Genomic DNA, 27,732 nt, shown 5'->3' with positions numbered 1-27,732 from the left:
TTGATTTTGTTGGTACAGATTTTATACAGACATGTCAGGCATTTTGTTAATATATAGTTAAATGCCTGATTAATCTCTCTTAGTTTCTGCAATTCTGATATTTTCTATGTCTTGATTTTGAGGTACGGAGGATAGGAAACCTATGTTTCACCAGGTGATGCTGGTAAGATGTTGGTTCTTGATGATTTTAGACGTGGCCCAGCTTCTTTTCGCAGAGATTGTTGAAGCTGGTAAAAGGTATGTTTTTCTTTGATAGGTACCTCCGACCTCAAGGTTGAAAGCTAAAGCCTTAATCAATTGAGCTAGAGGCTCAACCCCAAGCGGGTTAAGGTATGTTCTCCATTACTTTGCCTTACAGAATCAAATGCTTTACGTTGGGATTCACAAGTAGTAAAAATTAGATGTGCATCAGAGCCGTTATAATGGGACTATAGGAACCCCCATGAATTCGATGATTAGGGTAATCCTACGGTGAAGATGTTTTGTCCTTCATACGTTGGGATCCACAAATGAATGATTTAGATAATCCTGTTATATGGCCCCACTACTTTATTAGCTGCACTAATGGCTACCATATGAAAATTCTGCTTATACATGATGGTTTGACTATTAGGACCATGGTTTAAAATTTTGGTTTTGGTAACCGTTTCGGACCCCACCAAAAACCGAAATTTCGGTCTGAAATTTGGTAATTTGGCTCCAAATTTCAAATTTTCAGACCGAAATTCCGTAACACTTTTTTTTTAATAAATAATGTCATTAAATCGAAATTTCGGACTGAAATTACCGAAATTTGGTAAATGGTGAAAATTTGAATTTTGGAAATTTTCGGTTTCGGTCCCCACCGAAATCTGAAATTTCTTCAGATTTCGGTCGAAATTTAAAACCATGATTAGGACTACCCATCCTAATTAATATAGATGTGCATGGCCCACGGTACTCAGTGCTGCAAACAGCCAGGGTCTATTAAATCTTAGAAAGGAAAAAACCTGAGAATAGGCCTTCGGATCCAGGGGCTGGATATGTCTATCATAGTGGGACCATAGTAACGCAAGACACACGTTTAAAACGGTGGTTTTAACGATTTTATTGGTTGCACTCCTTTTAAAACTTTTACAACAATAAAAGAAGGGATTTGCTAGCGTACATCACAGATGGCATTTCGCAGACCGCCTGTTGCATGTGAGAGCTGCCACACAAGCTCACTTTTCAGCAGATTTTGTCTTCATTCATGAGGTGGCTGCTCTCATATGCAACAGGCCATCCGCGAAATCCCATAAAAGAAAAACTCTATTTTTTTAGCAAAACATTTAGAATGCATATTTAACGCATTTTTCCAACTTTACCCTGCTATATTTTGTAAATGACAAAACTTAAAAATGCACTTTTTTTTGTGTTTTCTGTTTTTTTTTTTTACTATTTTTCAGTGCCAATATCGTATTAAACTTAGAATTTTGCGGAATCATGTTTTGCTAACTATGGGTGGGTCTCGAGCATTTGGCTAGACTTCAGCCTCTTTGGATACCGCTAAAAATTATAGGCTTGTATCTTAGTTAATAGCTTCCAAATTGACGTTAATATACCATTGGTCTGGAGCTTTTTGGTCTTATTTTGCTGACCACTCTCGGCCATGCAGTCCAGCCGTTGGCAAGACCGTCCTAATGGGGCTGTTCTGTATGGGAATATCATCCCTACCGCCTTATAAACTAGGGATGGCTATCCCATGCCGAACACCGCCGGTGGTAGGGGTGCAACTCGGGTCTGGTTCAACCCGAGAAAAAGTCGGGTTGAGTTTTCCCAACCCGAGTTGCGCCCCTACCCGGTGGACTGCGAGAGCGAGACTTGGCGCGTTTTTGGATGCAAGGAAAAAATTTATGGAATATTTTGCCATGGAGGATTAAAATTCATGCAAAAAAAAAGAAAAGGTTTTCCTTGCATTCCAAACGGCAGCCCCTTTTTAGCTCTAAAAATGGATTCGGGAGAATGGATACCAAACACCATTAGTAGTGCTTTCTCAATGCCTATTTTTTTGGGGGATGACCATTTAAAGTGCCAACTATTTTCAAGTGTAGGCGTGCTTGAGGTTCACCAGCAGACCTGAAAGTTTGCGGGTACCATACCTCAGCAGAATATGATCCCTGCTAAACAATCCCAACATAAGGATTGCTTTGGGGAGATGATTTTTTAGACATGGTCTTCTTCAATAAGGACGAACAGATGAACAAATGGATTATTTAAAAAAAATGCCCCAGAATTAAAGATCTGCGGCAGGTGGGCACTACTAATACAAATTCAAGGGTAGATATTGAGTCAGTTTTTGGGTCCGGGACCCGTATTGGCTGAGGAAAGGTTTGGTTGCAACCAATCTTCCCTTTTGACTTTAATAGTGATAGCCTTTGTTTGAAAATTTAACCAATCTTCTGTAGTGGTGAGAGCATTTTGTTTGAAAATTTAATCTGTTTTGATGTCATTTTTATGCAAATGAAACAACTGTGTTAAAAGCCTTTTTAAGTCTTTATTTTAGACAGTGATAAATTCACCCCCCTTCTGATACAATATTCACCCCCTATTTTTCAAAATGGGCTGTACAACCCACACCGTAGGATGATCCAAACCGTCCATTTAATGGGCCACAATGTAAATAGGTTGTGCCTCAAAAATCATTTCTATTGGATGATCCTAGCCATCTATCTATATATGTTTGATTATATGGAGTTTCTCTATAGATCGGAGAGCTAGGATCATCCTATGGAAATGATATTTGGGGCACAACCTATTTACATTGTGGCCCATCAAATGGACGGTTTGGATCATCCTATGGTGTGGGTTGTACGGCCCATTTTGAAAAATAGGGGTTGAATATTGTAATAGAAGGGGGTGAATTTATCACTGGCCTATATTTTTTGTAAAATGAAGGGAAATGTTATCAGCACTACCGTATTTTGATGATCGCACTGCTCACTTTATTAAAGTACGGCATGGCCCGCACCATTGGATGATCCAAACCGTCCATTAGATGGGCCACAGCCTAAATAGGTTGTGCCCCAAAAATTATTTCCATAGGTTGATCTTAACTCTCCGATTTATAAAGTGTTAGGACAAACCCTCTAATATTACAAATTGTCTTATTATAGGCATTCAAGTGTTCTATCACTTCAGTTCTTTCCTTTATCTTCAAGGTGTATAGTTGTTATTGCAAATACGCCCGAGTTGTAAGAGACTTTGTCATGTACAAACTCTCAAGTTTTAACCGCATATCTGTCGCAGATTTCTCATACATAACATGGTATTTGACATCATTTCCCAATGACAAGCGAATAGAGCTCATAACCTTCAAATCCATGTCATCTCAATCATCATCTGACATATCTGTAGGCTTCTTCACCTTCCAGTGCTTTATGTAATCCTTGTTGAACCAACAAATCTCTAACATTGACTTACCACAAATTAAAACTATTTTCCCGTCAAATCTTTCAATTTCAAACTTTGTGCTAGAAACCGTCACCGTCGTTGTAGAACCAAAGTTCTGATATCACTTGTTGCGGAATTGGGGCGCTAAACAATCCTCCACAGTGACATGTTAACAATCCGAAAACGAAAGTGTGTTTCCAGTATAACATGTTAACACTAGGCAACATATCCGAAGTAGATTTGCAAGAACAAATAAAGTTAAAGTGCAAGACAAAAGAAAAATAAAGCACACAAGAACACCAAGATTTACGTGGTTCACAACATGATGTGCGTAGCTACGTCCATGGGAGAAGACCTAAAAAGATTTCACTATGTGGAAAATAAGTGGGTTACAAGAAGTGCTCACCGGATTACAAAAGCCCAAAGCTTTCTTCGGATTATACAAGAACCAAATTCTACGTAGTCTAGGATTCAAGCGCCTTTGCTTCCTAGCTAACCTTGCCTCTTCTTCTTCACCAAGCCCTTCAAAAGAGTGCCAAAAAACCAACCCTCAATCTGTATTCTTGAAAACCTTTTTGTTTTCACTCTTCTTGAAGCTGTATGCATTTACCTTGCGTTTACCAAGCCGTACACCACACCTCCAAAAATTCAATCCGTCTTCACTTGCTAATTTTTGGTTTATCAAAATACCAAGAGTCCCATTACCAATAGAATACTTCTATTGTTAAAAAACCATACCAAAATGGAACTCTTAAGAAGAGTCCAACTCGTTTCTGCCTTTCCAAATTTCAAGGCAATCATAACAAGAGGAAGTCTAAACTGAAGGGAGCCCTTGCAAAAAAGAGGTGAAAGGGCCCCCCATTGGCTACACATCACCATCATGTTTGACTTTCCAGCCGTTAATAATGCATGACGGTGAAGTTTAGCCAATAGGAGAGCCCTTTCACCTCTTTTTTGCAAGGGCTCCCTTCAGTCTAGAATTCCTCTCATAACAAATGGGAAAGTGGTGGTTCATAGGAGAGGGTTAATAGGATATAAGGCTAAGTTAAGTTGAACTTTGAGTTTTTAAGTGTAGGAATGTTGCTGCTGCTCATTCACTGCACCTCGGGTTATAAAAGTAGAACGTGCATATCTAGTAGCATGTCTCCGCAAGCCTCTGGAAAAAAAATTCATGTCATTTTGTGAGAAGCTATCTATCTATATAAGCCTGGATGAAAAGAGAGAGGTTTTTTCGATTTTTTTGAAAAATCCGTGAGAATTACACCTCACATTTCTTGACTTTTTTGAGCAAATGCCCCCATTCAACTCATATAATTGCAATCCTACCCCCCCTCCTTTATGCTTTTAACAAAGGCACCCATTAGAGCCGTATAATTTCGATCTTACCCCCCTCCTTTATGGTTTTTTAATTAAAAAACTATAGGGTGATCTTGACCATCCGATTTAAGATAAGAGGAATTATGGAAACATCTATAGATTGGAGGGCTAGGATCGGCCTATGAAAATGATTTTTGGGGCACAACCTATTTATGTTGTGTTCCATCACATGGACGGTTTGGATCAACCTATCACGTGATCCGTACCGTTCTTTGTCGGCCCGTGCATCGCACGGGTTTTTTACTAGTATAGGTTGTGCCGTTATTGGTGAAAATCAGTTCCAAGGAGATACCTCACAAGGCCATCAGGGAGTCTTTTGCTCAATACCTTCAGTTATCTATAAAATGGATGTCTAACATTTGATTTTGTATAAGAAAATGACAGACTTGTAACTGGTAGGATTTCCTCAAAACGTAATCCGGTTCAGAAGCCCTCTTTCTCTTTCAAGTCTCAAACCATACTTTTAAAAATGGTGCTGCCATAAACTTCAAAATTCCATGAAAAACCATCATGATCTATCAAGTCTCAAACCCTGGCCCAACTCCACTCCAACCCAAGTCCATTTGATATTTTTTCCTTCTGGGTTTTATTTTTACCCATATTCTGCCCTTACTTTATTTTATGTACTTATAATGAAGGCATGATGTGGATCTTTAGCTTAAATGGTAGAGCACTTGGGAAATTGGGTATGACTAGAAGATGGTGGTTCAAATCCACCACAAGATCCTTTAATTTTACAATATATTTTGTTGACATTGCCTTACTTAGCAACAAGCAAAAATCAGTTAAAAAGTGAGCATATAAGGCTGTTGTCCCGGGCTGGCACGATACGGGCTCGAGCTGTGGGCCTTGGCGGTACGGTCCGTGGCCAAATCATGCCATGTTGTGCCTAGCCCGTGGGCCATTTTGGGCCGAGAAGTATCAAGGCACGGCCCGTTTGTCACCTTGATTGCTTGTCACAAAAAGTGAGGTCATAAATGCAAACTTGAGGAAAATAAAATATTAGATGATAGTCGGAGAAGGACTTCGCATTCGATGGCTTATTGAAAAAATGCAACGCATCAATCCTAACCCAACTGCTCTGTTTGGTTGCTTGTAGAGGGTTGGGAGATCTAGAGAAGAAGTTAAAGAGAGATTAAAAGCAAATCAGTCAATGGGGAGAATGAGAGCAAATCTAAAAGACATTGTTTGGTTTGTCCAAGATTTGCCGAAGATTTGCCACTTCCTAATAAAACTCAAAAGATAAGATTTGCCCGAGAATTTCTCCCCTCTTTTCTTCGATTTGGAGAAACTCGTGGAGGGAATTTTCAGGGTTCCACATCAGCCGACAAGGGCCCGACATATCCGGTTGTCAAACTCCCAAATTTCTCTAAATTCCCTTCCAAACAACCTTCAACAAATCAGTAGAATTATTCCCGGCTATTTTTTCTCAAAAAAAGGCAACCAAACAGAGCAAACATGAAAGTGTTTCGGGTTCGTTTCTTCCAACCCGAACCCAAGCTGACCCGTGATATTTCCAACCCAACCCAACCCGGGAAAAAATGGGGTTGAACCCGATGAGTTGAGGTTATGCCCGACCCAAGTTCCACCCCTCAACGAATCACATACTAATAAAATCCGCGCAGCCACCGCTTTTGCCTTTTGCTCAGTCGCAAGTTAATCTTCCTTTTTACCGCAGTTGATTGACTGTAGAGATTAGAGAACGTCTCGGGAAACCCTCTCTCTTCTCACCCTCGCTTTCTTATTTCAAACCCTTGAATGTAGAGAAATTCACTTCCGTCAGAAACATGACAGCAGCCACCGGCGAAACCTCCCGCCACGGTGGTGGGCCCGAAGTACCCGTTTCGAACCGGACGGCCCACCGGTTCCCCATCGCGGCCCAGCCGGAAATCATGAGAGCGGCCGAGAAGGACGATCAGTACGCTTCCTACATTTATGACGCTTGCCGTGACGCCTTTCGCCATTTGTTTGGTCAGTCCAGTCCTTGTTTTAAATCCCTAATTCTCAGTTTGTTTTCCCCTTCTTTTTTTGGTTCTTTTTCTTTGTTACATTTCATTATAAGGTCTATGAATTTTTGAATTTGGTAAGTGATTGCTGGTTTTGCTCACGGCTGGTCAATCTCGTTAGTTAATTAGGCCCTTTTTGGATTGGAGGAATTTTCTGGAAAAGTTTGGAAAGGAAAATATTTGTAAATCTTCTCATTTTTTTTTGTTATTTATGAATAACTTGAACCAACCCTAATTAAATTTTACCTTCAATTTATGATAATATCTATCTAAATTAACCATAATGTTATCATTTCTATCTAAATTGTGGAAAAAGAATTTATTTATTTTTTCCAAGAAAAATTTTCCAGTCAGAAATGTTTTTCTTGCAATCCAAACGAGGCCTTAATTCTTGTGGATCTTCTTCCAACTCTGTGATAAGGTGTAAAGTTTGAACTTTTTATGGTTGGGATTGTTAAGCCTATGAAAAGCTATTGATGTTATATACTTTAAAAAAAGACTTAATTCTTGTGGCTGGATGAGACAATTTTTCGTTGCCTCTAATCACCTATGGACATGGTTGTTTTAAGATTTATATCTATGTATATTGATTTCAGTCTATGAAGGTCATCTTGTTTGTTATGTCCATAATGATTTGGTGATTTTTTTTTTGTGAATCGTTGGTCGACTTCTTAATGGTTCTAGGATGTACATTTCGACCAATTTTCAAGTGACGTTGATTTGGGATGTTTGCGAATTCAGTTTGTAAATATTTGGTGTGGAACATCATTGAATTTGAATGGTAATATCTTGAATATATGATACCTTTTTTTAGGCTAAGTTAATTGCTTAATTATTTTGACTGTTATATAAATGCAATTTTTGTTATTTTGACAGATAACTATTCTGCAGTTTTATCATCAATTGTTTGATGATGCAAACAAGTAGATGAAGTTGTCGGTGTGTTTCAATTTGTGTGTTATCGCGGCTCAACTGTGTTTGGTTTTTGGGTTTGGGTGATAACTTGGCGATGTTCCCTAATTGTTTTTTTTTTTTTTTTTTTCGAACGATGATGTTCCCTAATTGTTGGATGCAAGAAACACAATTTGCCTTATTTGGATTTTTTACTGTTTATTTATAAGGCAGCACTTCTTATAGTGGGATCACTTTGCTTTAGGGTTTTCATATGCTTATGATGAAACCTTCCTGGGCTTCTGCTTTACTTTGTTTGTTTTCCTCATCATCCTTTCCAAAAGCAGTTTTAAATGTTGCATGTGCATGTTTCCTCAAAATACTTAATTTTAACAAATTGCATTTTACAAGCATTTCATTCTCTCAGTCCTCTCTATATTTGTGACGAGAACACATATGTATCTCATTTCTAATTGAGACTTGCTTCTTAAGCAGGTACAAGAGTTGCTGTTGCTTACCAGAATGAGGTTAGCTTCTGTACTTTTTTACCCTTCTGTTTACATCATTATTTTATTGCACCAAATGGATATTGACTTGTTCTTATTCTTGTTTTGTTCTTATTGGAAGCTTTACATTAAAGAAATGGCATCTCAAATTTCTATTTGGTTGAAGGAAACATTCGAATAGCGCATGTCTTTCGTTTTTTTGCTTTAGATATTCTGTTATTTTCATTAGCATCATCACAGGGGGTGTCAAATAATAGGGACCTGAAAATAGTGATTAGAAGTCGGATATTGGATGTTGTACAGTCTTAATCTTACTGCCCTAGTCAAAGTCACCAAAGGGCAGCTTTTTTTTTCTTTTTTGAAAGGTTCCAAAGAGCAGCTTTTTATCCATCATAACGTCTGTCCTTCTACTTCCTCGTTTACTACATTAGTAATGTAGAACAAATCTAATTGACACTTTGATATCAAATATGATGCAACTTATAACAGAAATAAAAGTCCAAAATTTGATGGGTGCATAGTGGTTACAGATATCAAAAAGATAAAATCAAATCTGGAATCAATTTCTTGACCTCACCTTGCCCCTTGTAGGGCGTGTCATCCCTGGTGGAGAGAAGAGGCTAGCGTTGTACCCCTCTGGCGTACCTGTACTTTCCTCCATCCTAAGGAGTTGCAGGTACGATCACTGCCGTCTTGTGTCTTGTGTGCCTCTTCTTCCGATTAAGAGGTGTTTCCTTCCCGTGATTACACACCGTTCAGGAATAGAACTAGGCTCTAAGGGAGACACTTAAAGAACCTATAAAGCTTTAAAAACCCTAAACTAAAAACTTCTTACTTTTGACAAAAATACACTCACTTAAAGCTCCCTGAAAAAATCCTGTGAATAGTGACGCGAATATTGTTGTGAATAGTGACACGAATAGTGTCGTGAACAATAGACTGAATAGTTTCGTGGGAGTGAAGTGGGCCCTCTTTTATTCTAATTCAAATAAGTGACTTAAATCAAACTTAAAGACAATCCTTATTATACCCCTCAAACTTGAAACCCTATAAATGACTCACTTAGAACCCTATGAATAAAATAAAAAGTTACTTTGGTACTAAATATGAGTCCCATCTGTGTCAAAACTTGTCTCACGAACAATAGTTGCTATCTTCTTCTTTGGCTCATGGTGCTAGTCACCTGTCCAATTCTAGGTTGCGAACAGCCCCCATCTTGGCTCTTCTTGTACTAGTATTAACAACCTTTGGATGCTCGATCCGTCACGCGTGCTGATGTACTTCCTCTTCAACCTCAACATGAGGCTTTACTGCACGAGTTAGTTTGATTGATGTGAAGGGTGATCCATGCATACATAAATATTTAAGGCCAAGCAGCTTGAACCAAACAACTTGAACTCCAAATATCCCTATATCATGGCTTGGCTGATAAGAAGTCATGGCAATGATGCCAACTTAACTCTCGAAACTTCTGTTAGTGACAGTGTTCTTAGAGTCGGTCATGTGGTTCTTCTAGGAGGAAAAACGACACCAACCAACAGTATTCGATTGTGATAACTTGTCTATTTAGGCTCGCATCATTTGGCCCTTGCCACTGGAATTTGAATCGAGTTAATCTAGCATGTAAGGGTGATACCATGATTCTCAATTGCAGTGAGTCCCTAACACAATCTAGTGAGTGGTACAGATTCCAGAGCCGAATTTGAAGTATGAGACATATCAGATAATCGGTTGGGACTGAGGAGGGATAAATGCTTGTTCAAGGAGTCTCATCACCATTACGAACTTGATGAAATAACAGAACTTGAAATACACGAAACATTAGAGTTCACACTCTCCAGGTGTTCCTTGTCAAGATACTGCACCAAAGGTCCTTGATCAACTCACAATCCTTATGTATTCATGAATTCAGTTCACTGAATTGTCTCAGGAGTCTACGCCACCGTAACAGAGGCTGGATGAGAACTGCTCCACTTCATCCACAGCCGAATCTAACTTCACTGTGAAAGAAACTCAAGCATTTGAGATGCTCCTGCTTGATAGATCTGCTAGAATTGGATGGGGGTTGCCTTCTCTTCTTTGATAAGATGAATATTCATTCATGTATTAAGAAAGAAGGCAGAGGCAATTATAAGTCATAAGGAGCATGTTCTAACTAGTCTGAGAATTGTTATTTTTTAGAAGTTTGAAACTAGGAAGAAAGGTTGGGTGAGTGTAGTAACTCTGCAGACCAAACTTGTAACTGTTTTGCCTTTTAAAAATCGGTCTTTGTTCCTTCTCTCTATTTTGAGATTCAATAAAGGCTATTTTGTTGCTTCTTGATTTCCTTCCTTTTTAGTTTGGACTTTGGATTGGAGGATACATGCAAAACATTTTCTCCCATTGAGCCTCAAAGTTCAAGCCCCTTGAAGGTATTAAATGCAGATTATAGTGTAGTACTCATGTAAACTGCATCACTTCCACAGGCTTGAATCGGGCTCAACAACCCCCCTTGGCCACTGAATGGGAATGAGTTAGTGACTCACTAAAGATGCTAAGCTCATGGGCTACCCAGCATGCTAAATGTGAGAGATCGTTTTATACCAGGAATAAGAAGATGGATGTTGGCTTATGGCGGCCAGCGATGCCCTCTGTGCTCGAAGGGCTTGGAGACAAATTAGGGTGTGATTAACGTGGCCCGTGTTCCTGCTAGGGTGCTACTCAATAAAGATAATGGTTGCGCCTTTACCATCACCAATTGGTTTTGGGATGGTTGGTAGTGCCACGATCCTACAGTGGGGGACAATTCAAAACTGCAATATTGTGTACATCATCTAACATTAATCTTATTGGGTAACTTCTCCTATCATTACAGGCACAAGAAGTTAATTGGTTACTTTATGGAGCTGTTATACGATGGATTACCATATCTTCCTTGGGAGAAGTACTACCTTCGCAGAAGTACAACTGCCCCCCATAGGCCTCTAAATCATGGCATTTGAAAGGGCGGTTAGAAAATACAGAGAAAATGGTCTAAATTCATTAGGAAAACCCAAAAAAATTAAAAGTTATGACAGTTTGATGGGGGAGAACTTTGGTGCATGACCCTCCATAGCAAGGCCTACTCTATTAACGATTTGGATCGTTGAAGAAGTGGCCTCCACATTTACTTTTTCCCATCCATATTTTTCCAAAGAAAAATGTGTGCATCCATCATTTAAAAGCTCTACTTTATGACCTCATTAATTGCTGGAGTTAGATTGTGTAACCACTACAAATTGCTTTTGCTGACTTAACAAAAACTTGGGACTTGACTGGGAACTTGTGTTGAGGCTTGAGCAAGTTGGCTCACCATGTTTTACAAGAATTTGGCCAAGTCAGATGAGGCAATACAATACCTTAAAAGGACTTGGCTCAACTCATTTTTGCCATTTCATTGACTTAGCCAAGTTTTCCTAATTGATAAGAAACTCCAACTGAGTTTTCAGAACTCCTGCTGAGTTGCAAGTTGATTGGTGAAGTTTTTAATTGATTCTTACACATTGTTCTTGCAGTTACTATTAATGTGGTAGTGTGGTACGAGTCCTCCAACATTCAGTGCGTAAAATTTTTAAGTTTAGACTTGTGTCTATAGTTGTTTTCGTATGGTTGAAACCATACGAAATGGTTAATACTCGATAATTATTTGTTCTCACTTCATGGAAGTGAACCCCTTCAAGTGTGTTATTAGTGTTTTTCCATCATGTATTACATGACTTCATGATGCACTTATCCATTTTTCTAGTTCTTTCCACTTCACATTCTCTATTTCGCTTTTTTAATTTTCCTCCTGAATATTCTTTTGTGGTGTGTTAATGTGTTTCTGTTTGCTATTATTTTGCAGACAAAACTGTTGGGCCAGATGTTTTATTATTTATTGACAACAGGTTCAGGGCAGCAGACATTGGGAGAGGAATATTGTGACATAACTCAGGTCTATTTCCCATAAACTTTCAAATCATTGGTACCTAGTTAGGAAATATTCAAGTTTGGTATTCCATGGAAGCATTATAGCAAAGTCATCGTCTCTCTATTCCTGATTCTACCTGTTCAAGCCCTTTTTGTGTTTATTATATTTTCCTTTTATAGTTTCCTGGTGCTATATATACTTAGTTTGACATGGTTATTGTAAAATGTTAAATTGTTATTAATGAAAATTGAGCCCCATTTCATTGGCAACGAAGTTTTTTGGAGTATGTATATGATTCCAAATGCTGCAGTTTTTTGTCTTAATTACGTGATCGTGGTATTGCAGAAAAATATTCATTGATTCCCTAAATTTCCCTCAATTTTAATTGGAACTCAGGGAGGAGCATGTAAATGTTATCTCATGCCCGCACTCTCTTAGGCGTTACATAGATATAAATTGCTATCTGGTAATATATAGGTTGCAAGTTCTCATGGGCTTCCACCAACACCGGCGAGGCGTGCCCTTTTCATTGTATACCAGACAGCTGTGCCGTATCTTGCAGAAAGAATTAGGTTGGTTATGATCCTCTTTCATGGTCTCTTTCACAGAACTGTGCTTCCTTTTGTGGGCTTTATTTGCCTTTATACTGTTTATTTGTCTTTTTGTTGGGCTATTTCGTCTTTTGTGTGGGGCTGAAATGTATCAGTTTTGCAGCTCTAGGGTTGCTGCCCGTGGAATCATTCTTGCAGATTCGCAGTCTGATGAGTTGTTTGGAAACAATGGTCCTCAAAGAAACCGAGTTCAATTTTCTGTTGGCACTGAAAGCTCATCTTCCTCTGCGAATGGCCGGTCTATTTCAGCTCTGTCTAGATTGAAGGAGAAAGTCCATAGATTATGGTTGTCTGCAGTTCAGAGATGGCCTTCGGTATAGTACACGCTTTTCAGGACATCTTGTTGATTTCTTTCCCATCTATGATTTCCTGGCATCATTCGTGGAACAAAATGGCTTGCAAACCTTGAATTCTAATTGGAATCATGGTTTTAAATTTTGATTTCAGTGTCGGTTTTGGTCACCACCGAAATTGAACATGTAGCTCATACAGAACTTCCCACAGAGCCTGCGCCCCCCCACAATACTTGTGACAGTCTTTTTTGAGAAGGCGGGCGAAGCCGCTCCTAATCTGCCTCCGGAGTCGATCTTTTTCCGGGTCAGGAGCGCCGCCGGCGGCTTGCCCTATTATGTAAGGGGGGGGACCGCGCCCATCCGTGGCTGTCGTGCCATCTTGTTGATCAGCCTTCCGGCTGAGCAACAAGTGTGAACCACGAAAACAAAAATCAGAATGAGGAAGAACAGAAAGAATAGCTTTTTAAAAGCTTCGATGATCTCCCCCTCTCCCTATCTTAAGAGCGCTCTCACCTCTATTTTCAAAGGGTAAGAGCCTATAAAAAGGGCTCGGGCGGGGGGCGTTCATCCATTAAAAAGGATGATTCCTTCTCTCGAAGAAGCCAGGCTTGAAAAAGCCATTCATCGAACCAGGAGAGAGAGGGCTTTAAAATCTTCCTTTTTGGGGTCCATGACCATCTCGAATTGCATCATTCGGTACATCTCCCGATTGGATGAGTGGACCATCCACCATAGATCCTCTCCGAGGGAGTACCTTCTATTTTAAGAGCCCTCAAAGCTCTTTAAAAGATTCATCAATAAATCCTACAGCCTTCCGGCCGTAGTCTGGACAGCACTTTACAAAATAAAGCGAATGATAGGTTAGTTCGCTGTCGCTAATGAAAGAAGACTTTGCCCCTGCCTTCCTGATTCCACCTCTCTATTATAAGGTAAGGTGCCTGAAAGTATGAACCAAAGAGATTTAGCCACAGAGATGGATACATAAGCTTAGGGCTGGCCCCCTGGCAAGTATTTCATATTCCGGTGTTGATAGATAGCTTCGAACACCCTTCTTAGTATTGGTGATCCTTCTCCCTTAATTATCTGAAAGTAGACTAAGGGAGTTAGGCAGCCAGGAAGGTGAGCGCAGCCACCCATGAAACCGGTGAACGATTTTCAAAACCTCGAAGGCATCTATTTCTGAACGATTTCTTTCTTGTACTGGGTTTCTGAATGTAGAGGCAAGGCTCGGTCTCTTCCTTTTGGACAGGCAACTGGGTACGAACATTTGTCCACCGCAGGAGCAGCGGGTTTGATCACAGAAAGTCGGCTTCGCGGCTGAATGTTGTTGTCTTGGTCCGACCCTGAATTCACCAGTTCAACTATGGCAAGTAACGGTCTTGAACAATATGGTTCGAATGGGTCAACGGCTGGCTTAGCATCTTTTTCACGAGAGCAGTTCGTCTCGTCTCTTACCCTTTCCTTCCATACCTATCAGGTGAACAGAGCCGGTGGAGCCCTTCCTTACATTACTGGATTTCTTGATTACTCAAACGGACTGTGGTCAGATTCTTAGCCCTGTTGATGACTCCATCTAAAATACAATAGGGACAGCCGTTTCCGGCTGCTCGTTTCGTATCTTGAAGAATATTTCGGTTTCGGTGGAAATTTCGGCCTAAATCATGTAAAATTACGTTAAAATTTCAGTATTTTTAAAATTTCCGTGGAATTGCCTAAAATTTCAGTGGAAGTTTTGTAAATAAGGGTGAAAAACGATATGTCGGAATTTCGGTGAAATTTCGGCAAAATCCTGTAAAAAACCGATTCATGGTAAATTTCATTTCGGCCTTTTTTTTGTAGCAGGCTTTTTCTTAATGAAGGGGCTTTGGCTTTTTCTTCCATTTTTCAAGAAACAGAAGTTTTGATGCGCTTCCCTATAAAAAAAGCTCTCACGATCTCTTTTGGAAGGAAAGTCATGATGGTCGTGGAAGAAAGGCTTGTTCTTCCACCGATACTTGAACTCCTGAAAAAAAGGCCGATTTCAGATTTCGGACGACGTTTAAAACTATGATTGGAATAGCTGATAAGCATAGTGTCTGGAAGATAGAGTTTGTTCGAGGAACTCACAATGATTGCTTAAATAAACACTTTGCTTCCTTGGTGAATTTTTGGATCACCAATGCCTGTTGGAAAGTCTTCATTTTTATCTTACTTATCCATGTTACTGTGGTATTCAGGTGCTCCCTTTTGCTCGTGAGATATTGCAATTGGTTCTCCGTACTAATCTTATGTTCTTTTATTTTGAAGGTGATTATTCCAAACTTTATGGCCCAAATATTTGTATTGATGGTTTTAGAATTACCTATTTTGTTAGGAAACTTTGATTGGGATACTCTTAACTGCCTAACAAATTATGTAATGCAAAAAAAATAATAATAATAATAATAATAATAAAATAAAATAAAATATGGTTCTTCTGATTACTTGCATATTGCTTCCGCATCTTTTAATTTTTCTCTTCTAACCATGTTTTGATTTTGTGTTTAAAATGATACAATCTTTACACTGATCTTTTAAGTACAATATGTAACTTATCTATTAGTTCTATTATGCAGGTCTATATTATCATATATCAAAGCGAGCAGCAGGCATCCGTTATGTATTCATTGGGAAGCCATCGAATCAAAGACCTAGGTACATAGCTTTAAATTTACATATAGTCGTTTCTAGGCATCTATAGACGCTGAATGGTCGCTGCAAAGATGTCCGTTGATTGCTCGTTAACAATCTGACAGACCACTAACATATTTTGACCAATATTGTAGTACCATGCTTGGGTTTATCAATTCAACTCAACTCAACGAAGCCTTTATCCCAAACTAGTTGGGGCCGGCTAATGAATCCTTTAGAAAATTTTCACGAAGAAGGTGAAAGGATCTACCCGCTTGGGTTTCAGTCCAATATTTTTCAAACTTCAGTCTTATTCCAAACAGGTCCCATGTTCTACAAATTTAGGTATTGCTTATCTTCTGTAACATTTAGTTAAATGGTGGGTGTTGATGATGCTGCTTATTTGAAGCCATTGAAAAAGTTCCATTTGTACCACAATAATTACAAGAGATCAAACTGGTAGATGAACTATATGTACTACAAGAATGTCTACATTAAGGTCATACGACAATTACAGAAGGTAAGATTAATGGGTACATTCTCTATCTCTAATTATCACGTACCAATGACAAAGCCTTTGTTACTGGAAGTTTTTTCGTTGTCATTGCGCAAAACACGCCACACCTGAAGTGAAAGATCTTACAAGTGCTTAGTAAGGACTTACTCTATATCGTAAATTTTCTCCTAGAATTTTTAAGACAATCCAGGAACTTATTTGTTGGAGTGGGTGATGGATTAATTCTTTGTGCATGTGGACTACATAGGCACATGTATATGTTGTTTGTTAGAAATTGGGAGAGCTAGACCTTGTAGGCGTTGTTAGGTTTACTTGACTTGTTGAAGAAGCAAATGTGCTGAAAAAGTTCTGCACAGGCTTGTTGTTCTGTTAACCACGTTAACTATTTCTTGTATAGGAGCTTCACTTGGAGTCTAATTTTGACGCTTGATGTAGTATAATCTCACAATGAGGTTGAAGGTATGGCGGACCAGCATGTGCAAAAGTCAAAGCATCCAAAGGTTGTTATAACATTTGCAAGGAGAGCCAAAGTCAGGGCTGTTCGTGACCCATAAATGGACTAACATTTTGAGCCAAAGAAAGGAGGAGTTGAGACGGTTTCGTGACAAACTCTTACGCATGTGGGGGCTAATTCAATGTAGAACAATTTGACGCAGATGGTTTTAAGTCAGAGGTATAATTTGGTATCAAAGTCTAGATGGGTCGTAGAAAATCATCCAGTCTTGATTCTAGTTTAGATGTACAAGAAAACAAGAATTTTGACGATGTTAGGGAGATGATTCAACCACAAGTTGTTGTGATCCGACTGTTGAATCAGTTTTAGAAAACCATCCAGTCTTGATTCTAGTTTAGATGTACAAGAAAACAAGAATTTTGACGATGTTAGGGAGATGATTCAACCACAAGTTGTTGTGATCCGACCGTTGGATCGGTCTTAGAAAACCATCCAGTCATGATTCTAGTTTAGATGTACAAGAAAACAAGAATTTTGACAATGTTAGGGAGATGATTCAACCACAAGTTGTTGTGATCCGATCGTCTGATCGCCACTTTCATTACCTAGCAAATTATTATTTTTTCTTATTTTTAGGATTTTGGATTATTTTGAATTTTATTTTCGACCTAGGTGTGGGGGATGTCCGCATCATCTAGGGCCCACCCTTGCACACACAACCACCATGTTTCTTTTTTTCATATTTCTTTTCTTATTGTTGTCCCCATATTTGCCCCTTTTATTATTATTTGCTTTACATTGCATGAGAGGGCAAAAGTGTCCATTCACCATCACTTAAGTGACTTAGCAAAGAGGGTCCACCAAAAGAAGTTATAAAAGAGAGCAAATGGGGGAGAAAATCCTAGCTTTGAGAATACGTGAATAAAAAAAAAAGAGCCACCAACTCTCTACCAGCAAAAGACGCCAATGGCGTCATCTCCTTCTCCCTCACATCAAAGGTGAGTTCTTCCTCTCCCCCTTTCTTCTTCCTCTATTCTTCTTGCTCTCTCCTTCCTTTACTTCTTCTCTTTCTTCCCTTTCTTCCATGTTTCTTTTCTCTCTCTCTCTTCTCCTCCTTTCTTCTTTTTTTTCTTTTCCTTCTCTCTCTCTCTCTCTTCTCTTTTCTTCTCTCTCTCTCTCTCTCTCTCTCTCTCTCTCTCTCTCTCTCTCTCTCTCTCTCTCTCTCTCTCTCTCTCTCTGTTGTCTCCCCCTCCTTCTCTCTCACAATCTCTCGATCTTCCTCTCTAAATCTCCCTCTATTCTCCCATCTTCTTCTCTCTTCTCCCTTTCATTCTCTGTCTGTCCCCTCTTCTCACGCCTCTTTCTCTCTCATCTATCTCTTTGTTCTCTCTCAACCCTCTCTATTTTCTCACCCTACCCCTCTCGGGTTTTTCTCTCTTCACTCCCTACGGAGATCCCTCGTTTCAGCTATCTCTCTTATACTTCCATCCCCATCCCCCCCCCCCCTCCCCCTCCCCGACTCACTGTTTTGGGAGGTTGCTGCTGCCCGGAGTTCGGATCGTGCCCCCACAGATCTCTCCCCCACTCTCTTGAGCCCTCAATTGCGAGTATTTTGTGGTGAAAGGACTGCTATACTTCCCGGTGGGAACTTTCCTTTATTTTCAGCCCCAATTTTAGCCTCTTACCCGTTTTAAACCCGTAGAAACTTTACCCTTGATTTACCCTAGGTTTACCTTAGAATTATTTCCATTGTTTAGAATAGTTTTGGGCCCTAGAACTTTATATCTTTTTATGGACAGCATGAATGCAGAGTTTTCTTTCATATAATTGAGCTTTTAATTCCCATCTTTGATCGTATGGAGGTTGTTATATGCAATAATTGTTTTGAGTAGAATCTTTTCAAATTGGTGGTTTATGTCTAATGCTAATCCTCATGATTCCATACTGAAACTTATTAAATACTGTTTATTTATCTGTTTGAGGATATGGTTTGGCTATGTAATTGTCACGACTTGGTCCCATTGAGCTTATACAGTTCTTAGAGTTATCCGCGAGCCTTTGGGTTTGCACCGCAAGTGGAGAAGCATGACCAAGGGATGAAGGAGATGAGGGAGCAATTCTCTTAATTCAACACCGTTCTTGCTCAAATCCTATGCAATCTAGAGATGCCTTAAGCTCCGAATATGTCGAGTCTGTAGAGACTAATTCAGAAGAAGTTGAAGATGAGATAGACCCTAGACCATCCTATCCACAACAATTTCTGTCCATTAATCGAGCTCCGCAGGAATATAATTGATGGGGAATTAGCGTCAAAAGTTTTGAATTCTTTGGATTAGTATCTTGATTGAGTGACAACAGTGGAAGAAGTTTTTGATTGGAACGGGATACCAATGCTTAAAAAGGTGTCGTTAGTTGCTTTGAAGTGTAGAGTTCATGTTGTGATGTGGTGGCAATCAGTGAAGATTCAAAATGCGCAATTGTTGCAATTGACAATTACGACTTGGAATGAGATGAAAAGATTGATTGGAGAGGAATTTTTAGTCTTTAATTATTGGCAAACATTATATGAGTGACTCCATAAACTTAAGGAATGAAAATGGTTGTTCAATACACAGGATAATTTTTGTATAGTTGGAAGAAGAAAGAAACAAGCTTGGGCTTTGCAGCTTATTTCTGTTCGTGGGGGTTTCTTGGAAGGATGACTCCAATTGTTTGAAGATTTCTATAGTAATTAATTAATTATCTATAACATTTTCGTATGGTTGAATCTACAGTTGTAACCAACCTAGATTAAACCTATTTTCGCTGATTTGTTATTCATTGAATGATTAGTTGTTGTGATTTTCTGCTGTAATTAATCTTTTATTTGATTTTAGATTTTAGATTTTAGGTCTATTGTTGACAATAATAATCAAGAGCTACCCTTCGATTCTTGGATTTTATTTTTGTTGCAAGTTGCTTCACCTCTCTTTTCTTTAAATGCTGCAATTCTGAAAGAATCATTTCAAGTATATAACCCAATTATATACAGCTATTCCTTATTGTGTTTTATTGTTTTAGTGGGTAATCTCCTCCCCTTTTGGTGAACTCAATTCTATTTAGAAGAATAGTAGGTTTTTTTCCTCGACTGTTTTTTAAATGCCCAAACATTTTTAACCATATTAACATATCGAATTTATAAAATTGCTTCTCATTGATTTCTAAATGCAGATACCAAATCCTGGGCGTGTTCCTGTTAATCCAGCTATGTGTTATCGCTGCTGAAGGACTGCGCCGGAGTAATTTATCTTCCATTGCAAGTTCAGTTCATCACGCATCGCTTGGGACTCACCAGGCGTCAACAGGTTAATATTTCTGATTTTTTTTTTTTTTTTGAAATGGAATATTTCTGATACTTTGCCGTACATTTATTTACATTCTGAGTCTAAAGACTCTAAATAATGCCTACTCCGTTTGGTTGCCGGAATTTTTTTGGTTCTTGGGACTTTTGTGGAATTTCCGCAGGAAACCCACGTTTGGTTGGTGGGCCCAAAATAATCCCAGGAACCAAAATAACCCCGCACGAAACCCTAGGAAGGAAAAAAAATACTCCCAGGAACCAAAAATAAGCTTGCAGAAAAAACAATTTCTTCCCAACAGTTCAAGCAACCAAACAAAGCATTTTTTTTTTCCCACCATAGTCCAGTCAACCAAACATGGGATTTTTATTTTACCGGGATACTTTCAGGGAGTTTTTTTTCCCACCAATCTCCCAGGAAATTTTTTGTTCCACAAAAATCCCAAGAACCAAAAAAATTCCGGCAACCAAACGGAGCATTTTATTGAGTTGAAATTGGGAACCAAACTTTAGCACATTACAATTAATAGGACCGATGCGGTCATCGCAAGGTAATTGAGTTTTCAGCGTCGGTGCTAATCAGACAATGCCTTTTGTGGGCAGGTCATTGTTTGGTTATTTTATTTTGTGAGGAAAAGCTTGAAATAGAGCATCAACCTCTTAAAGATGTACTGCAGTGGTCGTATACTAAGCTATAGAAATAGGGTTGAGATGGGTTCTCAATGGGATATGAAATGTGATCATCTGGATGTTTAATTAAGTTTCATTAACTGTTTGGTCTGACACAGTTGTGGGTCACAGGACGAGGTGTGCCTGTTTTAAACGAAGATGGCAATCTGATTAGTGATTCAAATATTGACAAAGGCAATTGGACCTCCGAATCCATGACTGCTCAGGAGGTACATCTCTTTTTTCCTCTTCTTTGGTTTAACTCTGTTTGACCATCTTGTATTTGTGTTTGTGGGGTTTCATGCTGTTAGTTTGACGCTACATATCTATAAAACTCGTGCATGGTGACAGGATACCACAAACGATGTTTGATTGTCAAGTAACTTTGTAGAACCCTATCTATCAAAAAAAAAAAAAAAAAACCTTTGTACAACCCTAATTTTTATGAATGTCTCCATTGTTTGTTTCAGTCCCAAGCAGCTGGTGGTATCGACAAATGTACCCTTTGCCTCAGTCCTCGCCAACATCCAACAGCCACTCCATGTGGTCATGTCTTCTGCTGGTATATCCCATCCCTTCTGCTAAACTAAAACACCCTAACAGCTCCTATTAATTCTAGGGGTGCAACTCGGGTCATTTTTTGGAATTTGGGTTGAGCTTTCACCTTAAAATTGGGTTCGGGTTCGGGTTCGGGTTCAGATTGATTCCTATTCATATTTTAGCAAAAGCTCAACCCGACCCGACCCAAGTTGCACCCCTGATTAATTCTGTTTTTAATTTTTTTTTTTGCCGCTGCCATTTTTGCAGGAACTGCATTATGGAATGGTGCAATGAGAAGCCTGAATGTCCTCTCTGTCGGACTCCAGTAACTCACTCGAGCTTAGTTTGTATATACCATTCAGATTTTTGATCCAGCAACTATTCTCAATTCCATAGTATATGATCGGTGTAAGAAATAAAATCATCCTTAACTTATTTACATCAGCAACCCACTTTTACCTGATTTACAGAACTCAGTGGAAAATGTAGCAGCATTCCTCATATCAGCAGTTCCTAGATGGTTTATGTAAAATCCTTGAAAACTATAACCAGCGCTAAAAATGGATGAGGAGCTTCAGATAAAGAGTGGTGCCCTTTATCTAATTAAGGGGGTGGAAATATCTTCTACCATTGAGGCATTAGTGCATTATTCTAAATCCGAGCTTATTTCACTACCTTTATAATGTGAGATGGGGCTCTTCAAATTAGGCTGACACTGCTACCAGCAAAGGCCAGAGTGAGCATACCTAATGTTATTAGATATTAAGACTGGATTATTGGTTTGATTGTTGCTTCATAGCATATCCAAAGCAATTTCTATGCAGTGGATGTTTCCAATCAATGAAATGGAGGACCCACCATGCTATAAGATTGGAATACTGGTCAGATTTTAAATGAGGAACTACTACCAAAATGTCACTTTATAAAATTCAAATTTTGGGTCTTATACCTTGCATACATGTGAAATCAAGACCGTTGATCTTGCAGAAAATCATGATGAGGCAACCCATATGGTCTTGGTTCCATCCCAAACAGACATTTTATAAAAAATCAACGGTTTAGCTTTTCTTGGTACAACCCAAGTCTTGCATGGGGCCTAATCAAGTTGTTCTCAATGAAATTTGGCAAAGTGGGCCCAGTAAGTGTGGATGTGGTACCACACACAGCCTATTCTAAGATATATTCTCAGATAACCCTATCCTCTTCAACTACAATGAGAACCCGCCACGTAGGACGTTAAAGATGACATGGCACTTCAAACCCATTTTTTCAACCTCTCATCTCTCTTATCTATCTAAGCTTCTCCTTCTCTTCTCAAACACCCCACAACCCAAATCCTCACTCCAATCCCCAAAACAAACACTCTCATAACAAAAAAAAATGGCTTCCACCTCAGCCTTTGCCATGGTAACACCGTTAACTCAGGCGGGTAACAGAAGGGCTATAAACTCCTATTCCTTTTTCAACCCAATGAAGATCTCACCAAAAGCATTAACGCCGGCAGTTAAATCTAACGGCCGGCAGCTCCAAGTTTGTGCTTCTATGAAGGAAAAGGCGGTCACGGGTTTAACGGCAATTGCGCTGGCTGCCGTTATGGTGATTCCTGACGTGGCGGAGGCGGCTCAGCCCGGACTTTCGCCTTCTCTTAAGAATTTTTTGCTTAGCATTGTCTCTGGTGGTGTTGTGCTTACTGTTATTGTTGGTGCTGTTATTGGGGTTTCTAATTTTGATCCAGTTAAACGGACCTGATGAGGAAAGAGAGATTTTATATATGATGGTTTTTGGTGTTTGGTAATGTTTGTATTTTACGTTGTAAGGGTGTTGGTTGTATTTTGGTGGGATATATGTGAACTGTACCTTCAATGAAGGACACTGTGTGGACTTTGAATCAGATTCTGTCTATGAAAATCTTACCTTTCCTCGATTCTTTTTCTCTTCCTTATATTATAACAGTGTAATGGGTGTTCTTGAAATGATTCAGGGCGAATGAGATTGTGTTCTCTTAGCATGATTGGCCAAGTTTAGTAGAACAAGCATGATTGGCCAACGAATCCGCATCACGGTTCCCTTATATATAATTTTACATATGAAACAATTCATATTTGAAATGAGGGACAATAGACTTTATTTCCATGTAGCCAGTAGCATTAGTGGGAAAATAAGTCTTCCAGATAAAACTTTAATTGGCTTGGCTTGTCCAATTTCCTTAAATTATATCTTGATTTTCTTTCATTCATTTTAATCCGATCAGTACTTGTGTGCTTCCTACTTTGATCATTTTATCTCCATACTTTGATTGTTCATCATACTAATTTGTCCCTACCCCTAAGAAACCTGCAAATCACAACCTTGGTGGACATGTGAGCATGTTGTTGGGAGGAGCTTTTTTTTTTTTTTTTTTTTTGAAAATTATTCAAGGTTTCGCAGCACGCTCTGTACAACAAGTTCTCTGATCTTCAACCATCCTGCAACTGCACAAAAGTTGCTAATTACCACATCAATAGGTAATACATAGATAATTAATCCTATAGTACTTAGAAGGCGTACTTTTGGCCATATGCATTCATTTCATCAGAAACACAAACATTTCCACAGCCTGCTTATATTACAAGGTGTTGTTTCTTAATTTTCAGACTACAAAAATCACAAAGAATATTGATAAGTAGGTCCACTTTTGACCCTCATTAAAGGCTCTGAATAAAATATGAACTGTTCCACAAATCAGTCTGGATCTCTGTGTAGAAATTCTTTCATGTGATAGCCATGTCAATTGCTTTACTTATCAACCAGTGCTTGACTTATCAACCAGCCCTCGACCGCTTAAGCACCACATACCATATTCCTAACCTCAATCAAGCTACACCCTGGTGTTTTTCTTAATCCTCTTTCATTCATCACCTTCCTCACAGCCTTGACATCATCCCACCTTCCCACGGCAGCATAAATATTCGCCAATAATACATAATTTCCTGTATTCTCTGGCTCTAATTTGAATAAATGCTCAGCAGCCACCCTTCCTATTTCAACATCCTCATGTATTACACATGCACCAAGTAACGCACCCCACACGGCATGATTTGGCTCAAATGGCATCGTCTTAATTATCTCATGAGCTTCCTCAATTTGACCAGCACGGCCAAGAAGATCAACAATACAAGCATAATGATCAAGACGTGGTTTCATGTGATGATCCTCAACGATACTTTTAAAGAAATACAAACCCTCATCAACAAAGCCAGCATGGCTACAAGCATACAAAATAGAGGTAAAAGTGATCTCATTTGGTTTCACTCCAGACTGCACCATCTGATCAAAAAGCAAAATCGCAGCCCTACACTGCCCATGCATCCCATACCCACCTATGATTGCACTCCATGAGACAATGTCCTTCTTAGTTAGTCCATGGAACACCTCGTGTGCAGAGTCAAGGCTCCCACTCTTCGAGTATACATCGATCAAACAAGTGGCTGTTTCTACCCTTAGATGGAATCCACTCTTAATTAGATAGCAATGTATATTCTTTGCTTGTTGTAAATCCGCTGAACAAGCATACGCGGGAAGAAGACAAATCATGGTTGTTACATTAGGGTTTATCTTTTCACTCTGCATCCATTTGAAAAGCATTATTGCTTCTCTTGCTAGCGTGTTTCGAGTGTACCCTGATATAATTGCATTCCAAGTGACTGTTTTTCTCGAAGAATTTATAAACACTCGGTAGCCAAGATCGACATTTCCACATTTTGAGTACATGTCAATCAGGGCAGTCTCTACAATGACATGAAATTCAAGCACAAGCCTAACAGCGGATCCATGTAAGCACTTTCCATGTTTCAGAGAAGATAAACTCGCACAAGCTGTAAGCAAAGTGGACAATGTCACTGAATTGGGTCTGATCCCCAAAACCCGCATCTGATGAGAAAGGGCCAATGCTTCTCTCTCATAACCATTTAGGACATACCCTCCAATCATGGCTGTCCAAGAAATAACATCCCTTTCGCACTTAACTTCGTCGAATACTCTTCTTGCATCCTCTAAGCTCTCACACTTTGCATACATATCCAACAAAGAGTTCCTCACTGCAATGTGCCCTCCCAATCCCTTCGCATTCACAAATTTGTGGACTTCTGTCCCTCGGCGCAAGTCTTTCAAATAAGCACAAACGGGCAGAACAGACACCACGGTTGCGCAATCAGGTTCAACCCCTTCATCTTTCATCTGATCAAAAACTTCCAAAGCTTCATCGCCGTATCCATTTTGGAAATTCCCAACAATCATGGTGTTCCAAGAAACAATAGTTCGATTGCGCATCTTATCAAAAACCAGCCTTGCCTTCTCCTTTTCGCCACAATTCATATACATAGATAAGAGAGAATTCTGAACATAAGTGTCAGTTTGAAGCCCAAAAGCCACAACTTGGCCATGAATTTCCATACCCAATTCCAACAATGACAATTCACCACAAGCCTTGAGAACAAAAGGAAAGGTGAAATTATCAGGTTTCTGTTCTGACTTGAGCATTTTAACAAACAAGTGGAGTGCATCCTCAGATAACCCATTGTTCACATACCCTATAATCATGGAATTCCATAGAAATGCATTTTTTGGGACAATCTCATTGAAAATGATCCGGGCTTGGTTTGTGCTTCCACAGATTGCGTAAAATGCAGAGAGTTTTGAGGTTAGACGAGCTGTTTGATCACTGTTGTTATGAGAAAAAAGAAGGCCAGATGCAATCATGTACGCGTGGAGCTGTTTACACTGTGGGAGTGATTTTTTCTTGCCATATGTTTGTAAGAGAAACCCACAGTGGGAAGCATTAAGAAGAAGAGGGTTTATGCTGGGAAATGGGCTGTGTTGAAAGAATTGGGTGGTAAATTTGAATAGAGCGGGAGATGGGAGACCGATCATGAATTCTCAAGTGAGATTGATATATTGTTGTCCTAACTCCTAACTCCTAACTGTGTTCACTAACGTTGCAAAATAAATAAAGAAATAATTACCTTGCATTTGAAGAGATGGCTCAAGAGAGCTTTTTGAGGTGTAAAATGGTGGGCTCCACCCTGTGAAAACATATTGTAAAGGGAAAATTACATTTACACCCCCTCTAGTTTCTGACATATTCCCCCCTATAGTTTAAAATGTGACAAATACACCCTGTAGTTTCAATTTGTTTAAGGTTTGCCCCCTCAGCTGAAGGTTCGTCCATAGATTGAAGGGTTAAGATGATCCAATGGAGCTGATTTTTGGGCACACCCTATCTATGTCATGACCCATCAAATGAACGCTTTGGATCATCCAAATAATGTGGGCCCATACCCGAATCCAAACACTACCAAAAAATCATCCAAATAATGTGGGCCCACATTGTTTGGATGATCCAAAGCGTTCATTTGATGGGCCCTGACATAGATAGGGTGTGCCCAAAAAATCAGCTCCATCGGATCATCCTAACCCTTCAATCTATGGACGAACCTTCAGCTGAGGGGGCCTACCTTAAACAAATTGAAACTACAGTGGTGTATTTGTCACGTTTTAAACTATAGGGGTGGACGTGGATGTGTCAGAAACTAGAGGGGGTGTAAATGTAATTTTCCCTATTGTAAAATAGTAGCCCCTTCATATGCATGGATTTGGATGGAGATGATAGGCCGGGTGTAAAATTGTGGTTCCGAAGAGCACTTTCTTGGCCATTGGATAAGCTCCAGTTCGGCTCCACCAAATGATGGTTCGAGATGCCCCAGGTGATAAAACGGGAGTCCCTTTCACTACTACAGGGGGGGCTTAGTCGTGATGGATTTTGAATGCCCTGTGAACTCTTGTTAAATGTCAATGACCGTTTGGGGACTTGGACTTTGAATCCATGGACTCTTAATTTACAGGGACTTAACAGAGACTGTTGAGTACGGACAATGAAATTGCACGGTTAGTCATCAACAAACACACGAATTTGAAGCATTTGTGGGCCTTTCTAATAGTTCAATTTACTAGTGTGCATTGCGGCCCGCTAGTAGCATCAATTGGGCTCAGATTCAAGGGCAAAATATGGGTAAAAATCCATTCAAAAAAATGGGTAAAAATAAGAAATGGATCCAAATACTAGTAAGCATTTTTATTTTTATTTTATTGGTAAGCTGGGGTTAGGCAGGACCCCGACCAGATATATTAAAACAAAGAGAAGGAATACAAGTGATGAATATTTGTAAGCCCGGGCAGTGGATAAAAACTCAAATTCTATTCATAAAATGAAAAAAAAAAGATTTGCATGGGTTAAGGGTCTTAGTGGATTCGAACCCCCATCTTCTTGAGATTGTTGTCGTCAGTCTTCATTTCTCAAGTGCTTTACCATTTAAGCTAAAGATCCACCTCTTGTCCTCAATTTAATCATAATAACAAACAAGATGCAAACATGGATCATCGATATACCTAAAACACAAATCTCTACAAAATCAGTTCGTGAGAGATGACTGCTCAAGAAAGGGAAAGAGGGTGAGAGGAAGGCTCGAATTTTGCTTGGCGTTTTTTATTTGTATGGGGAACTCTAAT

The 27,732-nt window shown here is 39.3% G+C and overlaps 3 protein-coding genes across 5 annotated transcripts; 2 read left to right on the top strand and 1 right to left on the bottom strand.

Moving 5' to 3' along the window:
- Positions 1-22: 22 nt before the first annotated feature.
- Positions 23-21,827, top strand: PEX10 (peroxin 10). Of its 3 annotated transcripts, XM_077373896.1 has the most exons (12): positions 23-163; positions 257-330; positions 8,181-8,212; positions 12,054-12,143; positions 12,597-12,691; positions 12,834-13,044; positions 15,240-15,309; positions 15,618-15,696; positions 19,854-19,987; positions 20,782-20,879; positions 21,120-21,211; positions 21,457-21,827. In XM_077373896.1, the coding sequence occupies exons 4-12, from the start codon at positions 12,072-12,074 to the stop codon at positions 21,557-21,559; spliced, it is 954 nt and encodes a 317-aa protein (XP_077230011.1). In that variant the 5' UTR covers positions 23-163; positions 257-330; positions 8,181-8,212; positions 12,054-12,071; the 3' UTR covers positions 21,560-21,827. The 3 variants fall into 3 exon arrangements, 2 of the variants coding, with proteins under 2 accessions (XP_077230011.1, XP_077230010.1); XM_077373895.1 differs by lacking the exons at positions 23-163; positions 257-330 and adding an exon at positions 6,318-6,759; XR_013240836.1 differs by lacking the exons at positions 23-163; positions 257-330; positions 21,457-21,827 and adding an exon at positions 6,312-6,759 and having other exon boundaries at positions 20,769-20,879.
- Positions 21,828-22,490: 663 nt separating this feature from the next.
- On the top strand, positions 22,491-23,113 carry LOC143863230 (uncharacterized). The gene has a single exon (XM_077373897.1). The coding sequence runs from the start codon at positions 22,570-22,572 to the stop codon at positions 22,936-22,938; it is 369 nt and encodes a 122-aa protein (XP_077230012.1). The 5' UTR covers positions 22,491-22,569; the 3' UTR covers positions 22,939-23,113.
- On the bottom strand, positions 22,516-26,136 carry LOC143863228 (Tetratricopeptide repeat (TPR)-like superfamily protein). The gene has a single exon (XM_077373894.1). The coding sequence runs from the start codon at positions 26,095-26,097 to the stop codon at positions 24,010-24,012; it is 2,088 nt and encodes a 695-aa protein (XP_077230009.1). The 5' UTR covers positions 26,098-26,136; the 3' UTR covers positions 22,516-24,009.
- Between the last annotated feature and the right edge of the window lie 1,596 nt (positions 26,137-27,732).

The sequence above is a fragment of the Tasmannia lanceolata genome, unplaced genomic scaffold, assembly GCF_043159265.1.
Source record: "Tasmannia lanceolata isolate RefF3 unplaced genomic scaffold, GAP_Taslan_0.1 ptg000044l, whole genome shotgun sequence".
NCBI lineage: Eukaryota > Viridiplantae > Streptophyta > Magnoliopsida > Canellales > Winteraceae > Tasmannia > Tasmannia lanceolata.
The sequence above is the reverse complement of the archived record's forward strand: the minus strand, read 5'-3'. Positions and strand labels throughout refer to the sequence as shown.

Coding starts and splice junctions, on each gene's coding strand:
- LOC143863228 (XM_077373894.1), bottom strand. CDS start 26,097: ATGATCGGTCTCCCATCTCCCGCTCTATTCAAATTTACCACCCAATTC.
- PEX10 (XM_077373895.1), top strand. CDS start 6,576: ATGACAGCAGCCACCGGCGAAACCTCCCGCCACGGTGGTGGGCCCGAA. Junction 15,310..15,617: donor TATGTTCTTTTATTTTGAAG/GTGATTATTCCA, acceptor TCTATTATGCAG/GTCTATATTATCATATATCA. Junction 15,697..19,853: donor CCATCGAATCAAAGACCTAG/GTACATAGCTTT, acceptor TTCTAAATGCAG/ATACCAAATCCTGGGCGTGT.
- LOC143863230 (XM_077373897.1), top strand. CDS start 22,570: ATGGCTTCCACCTCAGCCTTTGCCATGGTAACACCGTTAACTCAGGCG.